Source organism: Pan paniscus, chromosome 5, assembly GCF_029289425.2.
Source record: "Pan paniscus chromosome 5, NHGRI_mPanPan1-v2.0_pri, whole genome shotgun sequence".
Taxonomy (NCBI): Eukaryota; Metazoa; Chordata; class Mammalia; order Primates; family Hominidae; genus Pan; species Pan paniscus.
Window position 1 is genome coordinate 166,731,363 of NC_073254.2, and position 19,261 is coordinate 166,750,623.

Consider the following 19,261-nt stretch of genomic DNA (forward strand, 5'->3'; position numbering starts at 1 on the left):
AAAGGATTTCTGCTTTCAGAATTTGTACCTCCCTTTCCCACAATGAACTCTCTCAAAATCTAGGCCACCTTCCTTCTCTTCTAATGGATAGACAATCTCTGCTCCTCTACAAGGCCAGACCCTTGCATACACACGCACACACAGGCACACACTCACAAAACTTCATTATTTTATTCTTTGGCCTGTTTTGTTAAAGAATTTTTCTTCAGCTCAAATTAACAGTACATGGCACTGTAAATGTACAATAAGTATTTCCCAAATGCTTAATACTGAATGTTTTGTCAACATGCAGGGCAGGGATTTTTTTTTAAACTGAAATATCATCAATGTTTTGAATGGTGTCTAACATAGAGCAGGTGGCTAGAAAATACTTGTTGTATAATAAACTTTCCAAAATTTAGTGATCTAAATTTAGTGCATCTACCAAACCAAAAGCTCTGAAGCCACACCATGTCCCAGAATATTTAAATTCTATAGGCATGAAGGCATTTCAGGTAATGTTGTGACCTTATATCCTCAACTCCAGTGTTTTCTGGAAATAGGGGGGAAATTATTTTGCCCTCAGTCATTGATGAACAATTAGCCTATATTATTTATCCATTTTTAATAAAAAACTTGATATTAAATTTAAAGTTTGTTAATTGCTTGCTATTTCTACATAATGTCAAAGACTGAATCAAAGATAAAAGTTTTGATAAACAGGTTGGGCATGGTGGCTCACTCCTGTAATCCCAGCACTTTGGGAGGTTGAGGTGGGCAGATCACCTGAGGTCAGGAGTTTGAGACCAGCCTGGGCCAACATGGTGAAACCCTGTCTCTACTAAAAATACAAAAATTAGCCAGGGGTGGTGGCAGGTGCCTGTAATCCCCGGTACTCCAGAGACTGAGGCAGGAGAATTGCTTGAACCCAGGAGGTGGAGGTTGCAGTAAACCGAGATCGCACCACTGCACTTCAGCTTGGGTAACAGAGTGAGAATCTGTCTTTAAAAAATAAATAATTTTTTTGATAAACAGTGGGATATTTGGATTTATTTTTTACACTATTTTAGAGAAATCTCTTATTTTTCCAGATGTAATATGTTTTCTTCCTTTAAAATTGTATCTAGAAGGATATTGTAGTTATTACCATAGAGATAATAAAAGCGATGCTATACTACAATGAAAAATGTCCTCCTGATTCTAATTTTCCTATTCCTGGTTTCTTCACTTGAGAGGATTGTTACGAGAAAGAATATTGAACAGGGAGGAAGACCTAAGTGTTATTTCTAGTAATTTACCTGGAGTAATTTCTAATGTTTTCTTTCATGATCAAACTTTAATACCTTTTTACTTATCTTAAAGCCTTAACAAAAGACAGTCCTCCCATAGAGCCTGGACTTCTCACAGCTGAAACGTTTTCTTGGAAATCCCTGAAACCAGGCAGTCTTGTTCTGAAGATTCACACATATGCTACCAAGGCTACAGTGGTTCGTCTGCCTGTTGGGTATGAAGTGGCTTCATTTTTCCCATAATAAAAATTGTTTGAAGGCTTGCAAATTGTTGGTTACTAAAGAAGTAAATAATATGGACTCTAAGACATTGTTTCCTAAAGCAATTTCTCAAGGCATAGGTCCATGATTATTATTCTTGAGAAAAATAATTCCAAAAAACTACATTGAGAAATACTGTACAATGAATATCCCTTTGGGAGATTCATAATTGTCAAAGATTCTGGGAATATATTTAGTCAACAATACTGCTTGAGCTTGTTTAACCCAGCATTTTCTAAAATTAATTTATAAATATTATACACATAACATTTATAATACTTTAGTATGAATTTTCTCATAAATATTTCTTATAAGTTTTCTCACCAATATAATACTTAGCAAAAACCTTGATTTTATTTAAATGCAAATTGAGAAATATGCATTTTCCCCTACCAATCTAGATTTTCTTGTGGCTTATTTTCGTTAGATATTATTTTTAATTCAGATAAAGCTGGTTAAACACATTAGTTTCAATTTTAAAGAAAATACATACAATGGAAAAGATTTTATTTTGATGAATAAAATTCAAAATATTATCTCAAATTTCAGAAGAAATATTTTCACTAGGCTTTGAAATAAACATTTTCACTAGCTTTTACTTTTTTCCCAAGATCAATCATGCTAATTCTATGTGATCAATGAAAAGCTATGTCTCTTATGCAAAAAGCAAAGCCTCAGCAACAAATGCTAAAATAATTGTGTCAAGCATCTAGTACTTCTACAAAATACTACATTTTGAAACTTTGACATTTCTCACATCTCCCCTTTATACTCTAGCAAATCAAATTACTCTGTCTGAGTGCTTATTCATTTGAGACAACCAAGGACAAGGAATTTAATAAAGAATCTTCTTATATCCACTTTTCCCCTGACAGAACCTAAACCATCAGCATGTATGTTTTGAACATGCTCTAAATCTGCAGTCCCCAACTCCAGAGCCATGGACTGGTCCTGGTCCGAGGCCTGTTAGGAACTGGGCCACGCAGCAGGAGGTTAGCGGTGCCTGAGCTCTGCCTCCTGTCAGATCATCAGCAGCATTAGAGTCTCATAGGAGCGGGAATCCTATTGTGAACTGCACATGCAAGGGATCCAGGTTGGACACTCCTTATAAGAATCTAATGCCTGATGATCTGAGGTGGAACAGTTTCATCCTGAAACCATCCCCAAACCAAGTCCATGGAAATATTGTCTTCTGTGAAACCGGTCCTTGGTGCCAAAAAGATTGGAGACGGCTGCTCTAAATGCTCAATAACTGGAGGACTGTGAATATCCCTGCTCTCACGATACAACAACCTGGTAGAGGAGACACGATTAACATACATGAAATGATGCATTTGTGAGAAAAAGACTAGGAAGTCTACACAGCCCTGTACCTGCTTGAGTTTTTCTTGTTGTTAGGGAGAAATTGAGACTAGTCTTCACACCATGACTGCAGTGTGTGGGAGGTCACTCCAGCATGTACTGCAGAGAAGTTTGGTATTTAGCCTAACTATTTTTGTCCTACATAAGTAAAGCGTAGATTTCATGATCCCGTAGGGTTCTTATAGAGTGCGAATTCAAAGATCCTTATCTCATCTGTATTAAAAATTGAACTCTTCCCTAACCTTTGACTTCATTTGAGTTCCAAAGTGTGAATAAGCAACTCACAGGTCAAATGCCACCACCCAGGAAGCACTTGGTTCTCATCCGGCATCCCTTCTCTTTAGGAGACACATGCTACTCTTCAACGCATACTCCCCAGTAGGACACTCCATACACATCTGCAGCATGGTGTCATTTGCCATTGGGGATGAACACGTTGTGCTGCCCAACTTTGAACCAGTAAGTATTTTTGCAACAGCAAGTTATTTATTTATTTATTTAGAGATGGAGTCTCGCACTGTTGCCAGGGCTGGAGTGCAGTGGCATGATCTTGGCTCACTGCAACCTCTGCCTTCCAGGTTCAAGCAATTCTCCTTGCCTCGGCCCCCCAAGTAGCTGGGATTACAGGTGCGTGCCACCACACCCTGCAGATTTTTTTGTATTTTTATTAGAGACGGGGTTTCACTATGTTGGCCAGGCTAGTCTCAAACTCCTGACCTTGTGATCTGCCCGCCTCAGCCTCCCAAAGTGCTGGGATCACAGGCATGAGCCACCGCACCCAGCCACAACTGCAATTTTTATGTGCTTTATTTTCAAAGATTTTGAACTAAACACATTTTTATTTTATACTCAACTTACTTTTTTTACCTTTTAAAACTATTAAGTATACTCTGCAAGAAATCCCCACATGCAACCATGAAGTCTATAATGAAGTCTGAACCCTGTAGGTATACAAGTGAAATATGTATACTTTTCTCTAACAACTGCTCTCACCTCTACTCTGTTGAATCTCTTTTCATATCTGTTAATATCTTAGTTAGATCCCATGGCATCATTGGTTCTTTGAGGTATAAATATCAGTGCAGTCCTTTTTAATAGAGTTTAAAATTTTGGTCTCTTTCTCTCCTTTCATTTCTTCCTTTGCCTAAGGAATCTGGAGCATGTGCCTGGGATTTAGCAGAGAAGGAGTAGCTCAGAAGGTTCTGTCTCTTCACCTTCGTCTCTTCTCATTCTTCTTGGTCTCTTCTCCTTGGTTTCTCTTGCTCTTCTGTTCTGACGGGGTCTGAAAGAAGAGATGAGGTCAATGGGACCAGTATGTCCCCTAAAATCTTCCCTTGGTTTTAGATGTCCTTTGTACACATGCATTTGGGACAATATTTGCAGACAGCCTTCCCACTGCATAATTCCTGATGCTTTCTCAGCTCTAACCCTTTCCTACCAAAAAAAAAAAAAAAAAATTCCAAATAGCACAACCTTGTATTGATGGGATTCTCTAAGCCAGCCAGCAAATTTCGTGGCAAGCAGATGGCCCCCACACATGTCACACTCATGCATTCTTCCTTGTCTGAGCAGTGGCTGTGCAAGAGTTCCCAGGGCTGCCTCCTCTGTTTGCTGTGCCATCTCTCACTAGCTCTCTTTCTCTCTTGCTCAACAGCCACAGCAAGATCACACAGATCAGCAAGTTCATTTTAGACACAGATGTCACTTATTTCCCTAACTATGTTTATCTTGCTTATTTCAAGTTGTCTTTTTAAGAAAATAATTCTGCTTTATATGGTATACATTGTCAGTTTGTTGTCTTCCTTTAGATAATTTATCTCCCCGGGTGTTTATTTATTTTGGTCTATGAGCTCACATTTCCCTGGAGATATCACTTCCTGATGTTGAAAAGATTGTTGGAGCTCAAGTCCAAGAAGCAAAAGAGAATAGACTGACCCAAGGGCAGAGAGACTAACGCTACTTAGAACCATAAGTGATCCCTATCTAATATTTGACCAGAGAACTTTTCTGGGCATGGTTTCACCTTAGGGAGAAACACCACTGAGATGAAACTTTCTGTAGGCTTTGTGAGGATTCTAAGTCAGTGTGTTCCAGAAACGAGTCAGTTGCATCTGCTTCCATCAGTTTCTCACCCTAGCAAGGCATCTGTGCTTCAGGTGCACTTGCTGGGCCATTCCTCAAAATTTCAGGAGAGAATCGGGAATCATGATTGCACCATGGTGCCCTCTAAGGGGAAAAAAGTTGTTTTGTTTTGTTTTGTTTTTTCCAATTTTACTTTTTTCATGCTGCTGCCAGGCAACTCCAGGACCACCCACCGTACACCAACCACAACAGCTCCAAACACCTCACAGTTTTCTCCAGTTTTTAAAAATTAGTTACTTCCTGAAATTCCTGTCTCCTTCTTGCTTTATGATTTTTTTAAAGAGTTGATAGCAGGAGAGAGCCACCAGCCCATGCTAGGTCACCCTCTTGTCTTTATCTTTCTGGCTTTCTCCCTGAGATCTCTGTTCGTCAGTCCTCAAACTCCACACAGTTTTTTGTCAGACTAATCCTAAATGTCCTCAGAACTAGGTCTGGTTATTAATATGGTGGGGAAATTTTACGTGATCCCCAATATGAGATGAATATTCCTCCTACAGGTTCCCACTCAGGTAAGAATTGCATTCCTTGTTTTTTCTGAGACTGCAGAATTTAGTAAAGCTGCCTTGATATCAAATCCTCTATAAAGAATCATTGAATCATATAGCAGAGATTTCATATTTTAACAGAAATTAATTTGTATAAACTAGATGACACTTAAGGATGAGTGAGGATGGCTGCCATGCTTTGTCTTCACAGGAGAGCTGCCGATTTACGGAACAGTCTCTGTTGATTATGAAAGCTATTGGAAATGTGATTGCTAATTTCAAAGATAAGGGTAAACTCTCTGCAGCTTTGAAGGATCTGCAAACAGCTCACTACCCTGTCCCCTTCCATGATAAAGAACTAACTGCACAGCACTTCAGGGTAAGCTTGTTTGGGATACAATGTTCAGAAGAGGAAATTTTCTTTTCAAAATGGTATATCTTCCATTAGGTGACCTCCCAAATCAGAGCCAGAGAAAATATTTTGGATGGAGATAATATATTTGGGAAGTGATTTCAGAAAGCAGAAATGAGGGAGTAAAAAGAATGAAATGAGAAAGAGAAAGAAATTGATTAAAGGACATGACAACTACTGCTGTGGCTTACTGGGAATCAGCTACGCAGGGTGTCCTGAGGAACTATGTGGGACATCCCTTTAAAAGTTCCCACTCAAGGAGGGCAAGATGGTGGTGCTTCTCCACCAACTCTTTTCCCCACTGTTAGATGGTTGCTCTCAAGGGCTTTGACTTCCTCACACTTACAACGTGTGCCTCTGCCAGGCTGAGCAGCATTCTAGCTTCACAGGCAGCCTTGAGGGCGTGAAGCAAAGAGACTTCCTGGTAACCCCTTCACAAGGCACATATGGACCTGTCCACTGCAGCTGCGCTAAAACCAGGTGGGCTTAGGTCTGGCTTTTTAACACTCACACTATTCACATTTTGGGTCAAATAATTATTATTCTCTCTTCTTCGATTTTTTTTGGAAGAGATTTAGAAAGATTTGTATTAGTTCTTCTTTAAATGTTTTGTAAAATTCAGCAGAAAAGCCATCAGGTCATGCACTTTTATTTGATGGGAGACTTTCTCTTTTTTCAAGAGATGGAGTGTTGCTCTGTCACCCAGGCTGGCTTGCAGCAGCATGATCATAGGTCATTGCAGCCTGAACTCCTGGGCTCAAGTGATCCTCCTGTCTTACCCTCCCAAGAGGCTAGGACTACAGGCATGCACCACCACACCTGGCTAATCAAAAATAAACAAACAAAAATTGAAGAGATGGGGTCTCACTATATTGCCTACGCTGGTCTTCAACTCCTGGCTTCAAGCAATCCTCCTGGCTTAGCCTCCCAAAGTTCTGGGGTTAGAGGCATCAGCATTGCGCCTGGCCAACATGGGATACTTGTTATTACTAATTTAATATTACCTGTATATGTCTAGGAATTTGTCCTTTTCTTCTGGGTTATCCAACTTGTTGGCATATCATTTTACATAGTAGATTCTTACAATTCTTTGTATTTCTGCAGTTCGTTTGTAATGCCCTGTAGGATGTTTAATAGCATCTCTGGTCTCCACCCTTTAAACACCTGTAGATTCCAGTTATGACAACTGAAAAAGACTTCAGACATTGCTAGATGCCCCTGCAGGGAGGGGTAGCATTGCCAGATTTAGCAAATACAAATACAGGACACCCAGTTAAATTCTATTTTGTGTGTAAACAAACCATATGTGCAATATTTAGGACAGAAGTATACTACTGTCCTAGTATACTTCTAAAATTACTTACATAATTACTTATAAAATTACTTATATAAAAATTTATTTTATCCATTATTCAAACTTGACTGGGTGCTTGGGGTTCTTGAGGAAATATAACTAGAAATAAAATCTCCCAACCTAGATGACCTGTTCACAAGGCAGAAGAAAAGGAAAACAATTTGCTGTTGAATGAAGTTTAAGCCAGAAGATGGTGCACATCACAGACAATCTGCTAAGAGATTGCAAAGACAAAAACAAGCAAAAATCTTACCCCAAGCAGATACAGCCCATTTCACACATACCATCAAGATAAGCAATATGTAGTCTTCAAGGAAAAGACTCCATATCACCTCTTGCCACACAACATATTTCATCCCAAATTCACTTGGTATAGGGGTGACCATCTGTGTTAGGTAATTAGCTTTATCTAAAAGAAAAATACACTTGTAACACCTTCATATCAGCAAGGTACCTACCAATGGTAGTCTCCTACTCTCCTAAAGAAACTTGGAAATACTGGTGCTATCTTCCATGATGATTAACGTTTCAAATAAATGGTACTCAGGTCCTGGACAAAAACATTCCTGGGCTATTAAATGCGCAAGAGGCTTATTTAGCTTTTTAGAAAGATTTACTGGCCAACGTGGTGAAACTCCATCTCTACTAAAGATAGAAAAATTAGCCAGGTGTGGTGGTGGGCACCTGTAATCCCAGCTACTTGGGAGGCTGAGGCAGGAGAATTGCTTGAACCCGGGAGGCAGAGGTTGCAGTAAGCCGAGATCGCGCCATTGCACTCCAGCCTGGGCAACAGGAGCAAAACTCCATCTCAAAAACAAATAAATAAGATTTACATACATTTCTGAGAGAGAGAGAGAGGAACAGAGAGAGAGAACTTATCATTACAAGTGTCCTAAATGTAAATGCTCTAAGGCAAAGGATGTGAGGGAGAAACCTCTTTCCTTATTTTTCGTAGGGGGTGATTAAACCCCTTATTTTTTAATTTGTACTTCCCCTTACAGTGTAATGTATTTAATTGGCAATGCCGCCTGAGGTGCAGATCAGCCCCAGTTGAGAACTACTCACCTACAGCATGAGAGTAATATACAAGAAATATTTGCCATAATTCACCTGTAGAACAAGTCTGATAGTGCCCCCACCCTTAAGTAAACTCTTATCCATTCTTCAAGTTGGTAGCTGGTCACAAGGTCTAAAATTAAACAAATAAATAATTAAATCACCATATGACAAAAAAAAAGCTATAGTCTCTACAGCTACCACTGGCCTTGAGGCCGCAATCCGTATTCAACACCTGTCTTCTCTACCACCCATTCTAGATTGCCTTGTTTTGCAGCCAGTTCTTCTAGTTGTTTACCTGGTGAGTGATCCAGATTCTCCATCCTGATGAGTGCAGGATCTTGGCTACCTTACTGTAGCCAAGCCATGGTTGCTGCAATTACTCATTTACCATGGAAGCATTAAAAAGTGTCCCAGCAAGTTTCAGACTAAATTCTCCCTGCTCCCTCAATGTAGCAGAAACCCTAATACCTCATGATAATCAATGTGAATTCTCCTCCTACCCTGTTATATTAACTCCTTTTTTTCTGCTTATCCACCAAGATGAGAGGCCCAAAGCAACCACACATATGTCATAGTTTAGTTTTATTGTAAATAATACCATATTCCCTGGTGGAATTATCCCTTGTTTTCTTCCCTCAAGAAATGTGTTCTGAAATCTAGCAAACCCGTTATTGTGGGGGAATCGGGCACGGAGTCTGCAAATGGGTCATGTCAGATGATGGGGAGAGAGGCCAATCTTACTTGCAACTTTTGAATCTCAGGCCTGTGTGTTTTAACTATGCAGATACAGCACCAGATATTGGTCTTTGGTTCCATATGTACGTACTTCAAGTGACATCTCCAGGCTGGCTTTTTAACCGAGCCTCCTATGTGTCATTGCAATCTACCAAGAATTTTATCAATTCTATATATGGTATATATTAGGACCAACATGTTCCAGACTATTCCCGGTGATTAAATCTTTACTCTATAATGCAACTCTTGATCCACGGGTATGTTAGCTGAATCCCATGTTTGTAAACCAGATTTTCTATAACCTCTTGGATGCTGGCCGAGGTACCAAGGACACAGAAAGCAAACTCATAGCTGAAGCAGGAGTCAATTCTTGTAAGGAATCAGTGACCCACCTAATGGAAGTCTAGTCCACTGAAAGCAATTTGCCACCAAGTAACTGACTGGACTTCTCAGGGGACTATACCATATCAAAGACCAGAGTCAGTTTCTGTTGCTGGTAGGTTAGATGACTGAGCCTGGATGAAAGAGAGCCCAGGTGGTCGGTTCACCATTTCATGCTACCAAGATTACTCTGCACGGGCTCAATGTAGCTGGCCCTGATTTAATATGTAAGGGGTCTTGGTGAATGAATCACTTATGCAAAAGGAAGCTATTTTGGTAAAAAAAAAAAAAATCTCCATTTTATACTTAATTACACAACTATGTGACATATGATGAAAAAGCTTTGTTTAAATAAGTCTAAAAGTTTTTTCAATATGAGGTTAGTACTACTATTAAGTGATTAAAAAAACTCTAAGAAACATATTTTCATTTTATGTAGCATATGAAATAATAGTGTGTCTTACAATGGATGGCGTCTTAGAATCAATAAAATAAGCTATTTAACTTGCTTAAGCAGAAGGATAATGCTATTTTTTTTACCTTATTCTTTACCTCCTCTACCAGTTTAATGCTGTATTTTCATTGAGTCTATATTATAAATGTTGTAGTGATTACATTTTGTTAAATTAGAAATAATCAAATGATAATTTTGGTCTCTTACTGGGCAGGTGAGACTTCAAAGAATCTTCTGTTAGGTTGCGTGTACATCTGAGAAATGGTTTTTATTTTTTATTGTTAGAGTATCTAAAAATTTTTTAGAGCTTCTCTGGCCAGATGACGGTATTTTCTTGCTATAAAAAAATTAATGTACTTTATGTGTTTCAGGTTTTTCATCTTTCCTTATGGCGTTTAATGAAAAAAGTTCAAATAACAAAACCTCCTCCAAACTTCAAATTTGCATTCCGGGCTATGGTTTTGGACTTGGAGTTACTCAATTCCTCCTTGGAAGAGGTTTCTTTAGGTACCCATGAATTGTATATATTTAATCAAGGAATTCCTAGTTTTAAGTAAGGTAAATAATTTAAGAAATGTGTTTGTGGAGTAAGTGGAATAAGTCTGTGTGGACTGTCATGGAGTTCAAGCAGTGCTCTAAGAGCTCAAGGGGCTCCAAGGACCTGCTGGGGATCCCCTACCCCTAATCCCCACCACATACACTTCTAGGGGAGTGTCTTACAGGGGAGAATTTCCCTGTTTTATTTACTCCTAACCTTAAAAATATGGAAGTCACTAATCTATATGGTTTGATTTGAAGAATTCTGGCAAGATCCTCTGACTCAAGTAACCCTACTTTTCTCTCTTCTTCCCATGCTCTGCTCCCATCATTTTAACATGTCTTTTATTTTTGAGAAAAATCTCTGGCTATATTCACACAGGAATCAATAGTAGTTCACCAATATGTCCCTATTTTGTGTGTTTTCCCTCCTGCAGAATATTTACATTCTAACAAGAACCACCTAGAGCCGGCAATATTAAATATGATACTAACTCTTGCAATGTAGAATTTTATATGTTGGAGGGCTTTGGCAGCTGAAGGCGTTGAAACTTAGGGAAGGGATGAAATATAACTTTCAGTCCAAAGTTTGTTTTTCCCTTTCCAGTGGAATGGCTGGACGTTAAATATCGTATGCCCACAAGTGATAAAGAGTATTCTGCTGAGGAAGTAGCAGCAGCAATTAAAATTCAAGCCATGTGGAGAGGAACTTACGTTAGATTGCTTATGAAAGCCAGAATACCAGGTATGATTGTCCAAACATTTATAAAATGAACTTGTTTGTATAAGAATAAATATTTATGTGTGTTAATGAAAGTATTTTGGAGTCCCCCACTTTATGGCTAATTAATTTCAGTCCTCTAACTAATGAAATTATTTGAAATCAGGAAGCATGTCCAATGCACCGAGTGTCTTGTTCCCAGGATTGGCACAGTGCCTGGTGCATCATAAGCACACAATAAATACTTGCTGAAAGAATGAGTGAAAAAATGAATGCATTATCAGCTTTGTTTTCCCAATCTATTGCAAGTTCTTTTAAAACAGGGAACTGGTCTTTTTCTGTATATATCCCAAGTAGCTAGCACTTGTGCTACCTCAGTCAGCCTCAGCTAAGTCATAGATATTTTCACATTTCCAGATGATTTTTCAAACAAATGAGTGAATAATTAAGTGAATGAATAAACTAATGCATAATAAAGAAGCCACTATATATGTCCGTAGTGACACACATCTAGAAGGCATAAAATGCATGTTAAGTGTGTTCTTAAATTTATTAAATCAGATACATCTATGTATATGAAATAAAATCTTTTTGCCAATAGGCCAGTTTTATCAGCTTAAAATAAAACATGGCAGATGCAAAACTTATATTCAAGCACTTTGGGAGGCTGAGGTGGGCAGACTGCTTGAGCTCTGGAGTTCAACACCAGCCTGGGCAACATGGGGAAACCATGTCTCTACAAAAAATATAAAAATTAGCCAGGCATGGTGGCATGTGCCTGTAGTCCCAGCTACTTGGGAGGCAGAGGTGGGAGGATTACTTGAACCCAGGAGGTGGTGGCTGCAGCGAGCCTGAGCCAAGATCACACCACTGCACTCTAGCCTGGGCGACAGGGTGAGATCTTGTCTCAAAAAAACAAAAAACAAAAAATATATATTCAATTATTTTCATTCTGTGGTTTTTGCTGACATTTTGATAGGAGAAGCCTTACCTCCAATAGAATTCTTTACATATATTGAAAAACTTTCTTGTAAAAAAAAAAAGAATCTATTTAAAACATTTAATGATAATATTTAAAATGTTTAAGCAGTAAAAACGTCAGATACACAATGGTTTAAAAACCCTAAATTACATAGTTTAATGATAGTTGTCTAATTCAATGGGTTTTTTCCCCATTACAAAACATATGCATTCATCAAACTCAATATAGGATGTCTTGCTTCATTTTGTGCTGCTATAATGGAATACCAAAGACTGGGTTATTTATAAAGAACAGAGATGTATTTCTTACAGTTCTGAAGGCTGGAAAATCCAAAATCAAGGGGTTTGCATCTGGACAGAGCCTTTATCCCATGAGGAAGGAGGCAGGGCGAGAGAGCACATTCATGAAAGAGAGAGAGAGAGATAAAGGAGGGATAGAGAGAGCCAGAACTCATCTTTTTATCAGGAAGCCACTTCTGAGATAACTAACACTCTTTCGATAATCACATTAATTCATTCATAAGGGCATAGTCCTCATGAGCTAATCACCTCTTAAAAGGTTCCACTTCTCAATGCTGTTACTTTGGGAATTAAGTTTCTAACACATAAAGTTTGGGAAATATATTCAAACCATGCATATGGTAAAATATGCTTTTATTGTCCATATATGTTGTAAAAATTTTCATATAATGATTTTACTTCCCTTTTTAGAGACTGAAAATATGGGCAATTTAGTAATGTACTTCATAGAGTTTGTGTTCAACAATTCAAAATGTTTTTTTAAATGGTGTTTGCATTTTTTTCACTCAACATATATTTATTGAATAACTCTTGATTGCATGGCAATGTTACGTATTTTGGCCTTATAGCAGTCAATGAAACAGACAAGGTTTCTACTCTGATGAATCTTGTATTCCAGTGAGAGTAAGCATATAATAGACAAGTAAATATATGAAGATATCAATTTCAGATGCTGGTAAATACTATGAAGAAATTAAGATAGGATAATTAGAAAAAGAATGTTAGTTTCTGATACAGTAAATTTGAGGCTCTTAATAAGGATTCACATTTTCTTGGCAAATTATCTACTTTTAAACCATTTGCAGATAATGCAGTAGATTGAGATCTAATAAAATCCTATTAGCCATTGTTCTTTACAAAAATTGGATGGATTACTTTTTCTGAGATAAGATCTGTCACAAAAAAAGTTTTAGTGTGACAGAGGTCTCCTTATGTAAATGCTTTGATGACTATCTTAAATTAGGTCAAGTAATATTCTAAAACTTTAAATTAAAGATGAAGGGAAACAGCATAACACAGTGAGCAGAGCTCTTGACTAGAAGTTTGTAGCTCATATTTTAAACCTGAGTTTTCTGCTAATGAAGCCTATGACTTTGAATACCATCTTACTTGTGAGTTTCAACTTCATTTGTGAAAATGAAGGCTTTGGACAAGATGATCTTTCAGGCATCTTAAAGCTTAACGTTTTTATTATTTATTATTATTTTTAGACACAAAAGAAAATATCAGTGTTGCAGATACTCTTCAAAAAGTTTGGGCTGTATTGGAAATGAATTTAGAACAGTATGCAGTTTCTCTCTTAAGGTAAAGCAGTCAAATGATATTTTTATTGCAGTATATTGTCCTTTTGTTGAAGTCCAGTTTGAATACTACCATATTTGTTGAGAGCTCCCCAGTCACGGCAGCTAGAACCACACCATTACTTCGGACCTTCCACAATATTTTATCTGAAACATTTCTATGGTACTTGCTACTTTTTGTTTATGTTTTAATTGCACATAACTAAAATTCTAAGCAGAAAACCTCTAGGAGCAGAACAAAGTTTCCTTAAATCTTATGGTACTGAGAAGACAAAAATTAAAGTTTAGGACCTGGGAGCGGATGAGATCCCAGTCAACAAATAGTCAGATGAAATCCTTGGAGGACAACACTTTCTAAACAGGGACAAGGCAGAGGTAGATCGAACCTTAGAAAAACTGCATTCTGGCCATAACTCATGTCCAACAGTCAAGCTAACCTGAAAAAAACAGAAAAAAATTACACACCCACTCACCTCCCCGCCAATATATATACACACCATACATTATGGAAAATATGTGGAACCATACCCTCTGGTGATGTAGATTTCAGAGGTGGCAGAAAAAAAAACCTCTAAACATGACTGTTATGAAAATGAACAAGAAAATAAATAATAAAAAAGAGAAAATAGATGAAACGTTTGAGAATGTAATAAAACACAGACAAATGGAAAGTACATCAATGAACATTTTAATAACCAAAATTAGGAACTCATTGATGAATTTAACCACAGATTAGGCATAGCAGAAGAAGAGTTTAGTGAACTGGGTAATATGTCAATAAAAAGTATCCCAAGTGAAGCTAAGAGAAAATGAATGGAAAATAGCGTAAGGGACTTGTGGGGTATTCTCAGAAATCTTAGTGTGTAAGTAATTGGAGTGACAGAAGGTACAAAGATAACAGGTGAGAACTTTCCAAAACTGATAAAAGACATCAATTTACATTTTCAAGAGACTCCGCAGACCCCATGCAGATTGCTTGATTAACCTTTACTCCAGAACCCATTTCCTAAAAGGGCTACACTTTTGCCTAAAGTTTCAATTGTATGAATGCACATAAGGAGCACAAACCCTCTTTTCCAACCTGCTTTTGTATTTTGGGGCTACCAGGAGGAGATCTCTAGGTCAGATCCTACACCTAATTTTCATGAAAACGATGTGCTAAAAAGTGAGTGTCCCTATTAGGGAATAGGATCAGTACACCAGGGAGGTGTAACACTAGCATAATACCTTCAGGGGATTGTTGTTCTTCTCCATGTGATCTTTCCACTACAGCCAAGACCATTTCACGGAATCTCAGCTCATATCTGATACAGAGGCCATGCTCTTTCAATGCTTTGAGTTCTACATACACATTTCTTGGACAGATAAAACCAAAAAGTCTGTTATTTAAACTCAAATGCCAGTGGCATCCAAAGCTACCTTATCCTAGCAGGCATTAATTTTATGGTTAAGAGCACATAATTTGACACAAGACCTGAAGCTAACCCCGGCTCTACTAATTATTGTTATCTAAGATAAGATTCTTATCCTCTCTAAACTTAATTTTTATATGTAGCCTAGGGATATCTACTGTATAGTACTATTCCCTCATAAATCTGTAAAGATAAATTAAGGTAGACAGGAAAAGTACTTAGCACAATGCCACAGATTGAATTATTACAGAAAAGTAGCCACTGTAAACATTGGTATTGTCATTACTACTACATGTGGAACTTTGAGGTTCTGAAGCCTAGCCTTTCATTCTCAACTCTGAAGGGGAAGAACTTCCCCCAAGTCAATTTGGGGAAGACTGAGTTTACCAATTTATGATTTAGTCTTAAGATTGAATCCCATTTCATCTTTTTTTTTTTTTTTTTTTTTAGATGGAGTCTCGCTGTGTCACCCAGGCTGGAGTGCAGTGGCACGATCCGGGCTCACTGCAAGCTCCACCTCCTGGGTTCACGCCATTCTCCTGCCTCAGCCTCCCTAGTAGCTGGGACTACAGGTGCCTACCACCATGCCCAGCTAATTTTTTGTATTTTTAGTAGAGATGGGGTTTCAGTGTGTTAGCCAGGATGGTCTCGATCTCCTGACCTCATGATCCACCTGCCTCCGCCTCCCAAAGTGCTGGGATTACCTGGGATTACAGGTGTGAGCCACTGCGCCCGGCCGAATCCCATTTCATCTTAACAATTCAATCCAATTGTGTGGACGCACACAGAGAGAACAGACCCTCTTATACAAGTTGCTTCTGCATTGTGGGGCCTATCATAGGAAAATCTGTGGGTGAGATCTTGCACCCTATTTTCTTGCAAATGATGTCTAAAAAACAAACTCCCCTATGAGGGCATCGTATCAGATAAAAATCTGACTAAATTGAAACTAATTCTTAATTAAGACTAAATCTTCCAACTCAGTCAGGTATATCACCCTGGGTCATTCAAAATATTCTATATAGTTCATCAGGATTTTGATGGCTCTACATTCATTAAACGGGTAGAATGTTTAAGGGGAACAGTGACAGTCTGGGAAGACTGGAAATCACACTCTTATTTTAGAATGGTGGCAGGTCCTGTTACAGTCAATTCCCACTGCGACCAGCTTAATTCCCATGTTGGTTGAGCCAACATCCTTGTATAGATTAGGCCAGCCCTGTGTGATTTACAGGGGTGTCATGCACTGACAGACCTGCACTTTATAGCTCCTACTTAGAATTATCATACTATTGATCATCCAAACTAGGACATTGACAAGAAAAGATGGAGAACTGTTAATAATTAGGCCTGTAATAATTAGGACTGTAATAAATAGTTAATAATTAGGACTGTAAGTATAAACCACAGCTATCCCAGGCAAACCAGGATAGATGGTTACCCTATTATTTGTCTTTGTCACCATTTTAAAAGGCCTTTTAAACCCCTTCCAAGTATAATCCTGTTAGTTTCCTCCTACCAAAAGCCTATGATCAACAAAAACCAATGATAAAATGGAGTATGTGACTTTTGTCTTCCATGAGGACCACCATGGCTTTGCTTTCCACTGACAATCGATGAAAACATCTGCCTTCTGGAAGACAAGAACACCTCTGGCTCTGTCTAGACCTCTAAAAGAGAACCATTTGCTATGGCCATAATGCTTCCATCCCAGCTAATACCTGAGACATCGTATAAAGGGCCTTATATTCCCAGTGCTATAAAGGGCACATCCAGTTTCTGGCAGAATAGGAGGGATAAGACCTGGAAAATCCATCACATCATCACTCCCATTATGTTCTGGAATATGTCACAGCCTTCCAGGGGGAAAACGTGGAGAAACCTCAGCTCCATAATTAGTTTAGCAGTGTATGCTCTACTCCCTTATACACTCAGAAATCATGCAGGAGGAAAGCCAGCACTCTCCACTTGCGCATGGCCTTAGATTTTTAAAATCTATTTTTCCAAACGTATTTCTCACTTTAAACTCCATTTCAGTCTCCATTCTCTCTACTTCAATTCCAGGCCCTTCAGTGACTCTCACCCAGTTTTGTTGCTGGTTTGCTTGCTTCTAGTTTTTCTATCCTTATAGCTTCAACTTTGGTTCTGGTTTCCCCCCTGTAAACTTTACTCCCTCAATCATGAATCATGTTTCCTTTGAGAGCCTCAGATAACCTTGGGCACCTTTGACAGACATCTTTTGTGATTAACCTAGAATGGGTCCCCTTCTCTTGGCACCATGTATCAGGGACTACACAGACCCCCTTTGATCAAGATCTCAATCTAGCCAACAATGACTTGCAATATCTTATACTATTTTTTGTCATTTCTTTTTGTAAATAGAGTTTATCTTTAAAGTGGCTTTTGCCATTGATACATAATTTATTTTTATATTTCTAGACTAATGTTTAAAAGCAAGTGCAAGTCTTTGGAATCTTATCCATGCTATCAAGATGAAGAAACTAAGATTGCTTTTGCAGATTATACTGTGACTTATCAAGAACAGCCACCAAATTCTTGGTTTATAGTATTCAGGTGAGGTTGTTATATAGTGACAAATATGTCTCTAAATGGCTTGCAATATCTGTATTTATGAATATTTATGATAGTAGTAAAGGTATTAGCTTCTGGGTTGCTTTCATAAGTTAGTTAAAATTCTTCCACACTTGGCATTTTAAATGAGATATTATAGAAATTTTTATCTATTCTTTTCATCAAAATATGAAGAATGTTTAGTAATTATTAGAAGCTTTTATGTTCATGATAAAAATACTATAACAAATTAATATGCTTTTAGTATAGAAAAAGATCCTTTAATTTCTAAGCAATAGCATATTTGGTAAAAGTCACAAATTACTTATAAAATTGATTTTTTAATAGAGTTTGCGTTTACTTGACAAAATAACATATTAATAGTAATTTTTAAAAGAAAATAATATGTGTGCCTTTTAGTTATTTGGAACTTTGGATTTTTAAAAAAATTTCTTGGCATTAATGCAAATTTCAAACTTCCTTTAAGAATTCACATCAAGGGAAAGTTCATGCTTTTGTAATTACAGAGAAACACTTTTGGTTCCTCAAGACATGATTTTGGTTCCCAAAGTATATACTACACTTCCAATCTGTATCCTACACATTGTTAATAATGACACAATGGAGCAAGTGCCAAAGGTGTTCCAAAAAGTGGTGCCTTATCTTTATACCAAGAATAAGGTAGGTATAAAATTTATTCTCCACATATGATAGAATGGCAGTGAAAAGCCACCAGCTTGTAGAGGGTCCTGAAGGGAGGGTAGAGTTGTTTTTAATCTACTTAACAGACAAATAAGGCCCTGATCTTTCACTATAGAAGTCCCATATATTTAACAGTAGGAGATATTAAATGTAAGTGCTAAAGCATTCTTTACCTCTCAACGCTCTTTCTTCTTCCGAAAGAAAATATGACAAAAAGAAAGCATTAGAAATTCTAATTATTGAAATTTAAAAAACATATAAATGCTTAAAATAGAAATGAATCTAAAGAGCTCCTTTAGCCTTATCCCAAAACCAAATCATATGATTATCTTTGTTTCCCACTGGGTTTTTATTCTACTCCTGTATATTTCAGAAAATTGTAGTTACATAGCCACCAACCATCACCACCTCATTTTGAGAGCTAAATAAATTGCTTTACCAGCCAGAGGTACTTGGGGACCCTACTGTGGCTAAATGATAGACCCTGATCTCTGACCTTCACTCAATCCACATTGCTTCTCTGTTTATTCAAACCTCATATTTGTCTTTTCAGTCATTTCCTCTAAGAGAGAATCACAACAAATGATAATGTATACCTAGCTGGATATGAAGAGGGCTGTTTTAGCTCTGGTCTTCCATTCTGCAGCTTTATGTCTTTAAACCTCTTCATTTTTCTTTTTGAGTTATGTCTGTACTTGACTTCTGAGATTCATTTCAGCCTATGATTCTATACATTATTTTGTGTAAATTAGAACATACTTATCTCATGAATACTGCTTTTGTATAAATGAAGGATACATTTAAAAATGTATTAACTCCATAA

At 37.7% G+C, this 19,261-nt stretch overlaps 1 protein-coding gene across 5 annotated transcripts in view; it reads left to right on the forward strand.

Moving 5' to 3' along the window:
- The window catches only part of ADGB (androglobin), a 221,790-nt gene that overhangs the window by 126,045 nt on the left and 76,484 nt on the right, over positions 1-19,261 (forward strand). For all 5 annotated transcript variants that reach the window (XM_034963048.3, XM_055114198.2, XM_055114197.1 and 2 more), the window contains exons 18-25: positions 1,342-1,483; positions 3,236-3,350; positions 5,730-5,897; positions 10,285-10,420; positions 11,058-11,195; positions 13,664-13,757; positions 17,605-17,739; positions 18,264-18,417. In XM_034963048.3, the coding sequence (XP_034818939.1) occupies positions 1,342-1,483; positions 3,236-3,350; positions 5,730-5,897; positions 10,285-10,420; positions 11,058-11,195; positions 13,664-13,757; positions 17,605-17,739; positions 18,264-18,417 (1,082 nt within the window). The remainder of the gene's footprint in view (positions 1-1,341; positions 1,484-3,235; positions 3,351-5,729; positions 5,898-10,284; positions 10,421-11,057; positions 11,196-13,663; positions 13,758-17,604; positions 17,740-18,263; positions 18,418-19,261) is intronic.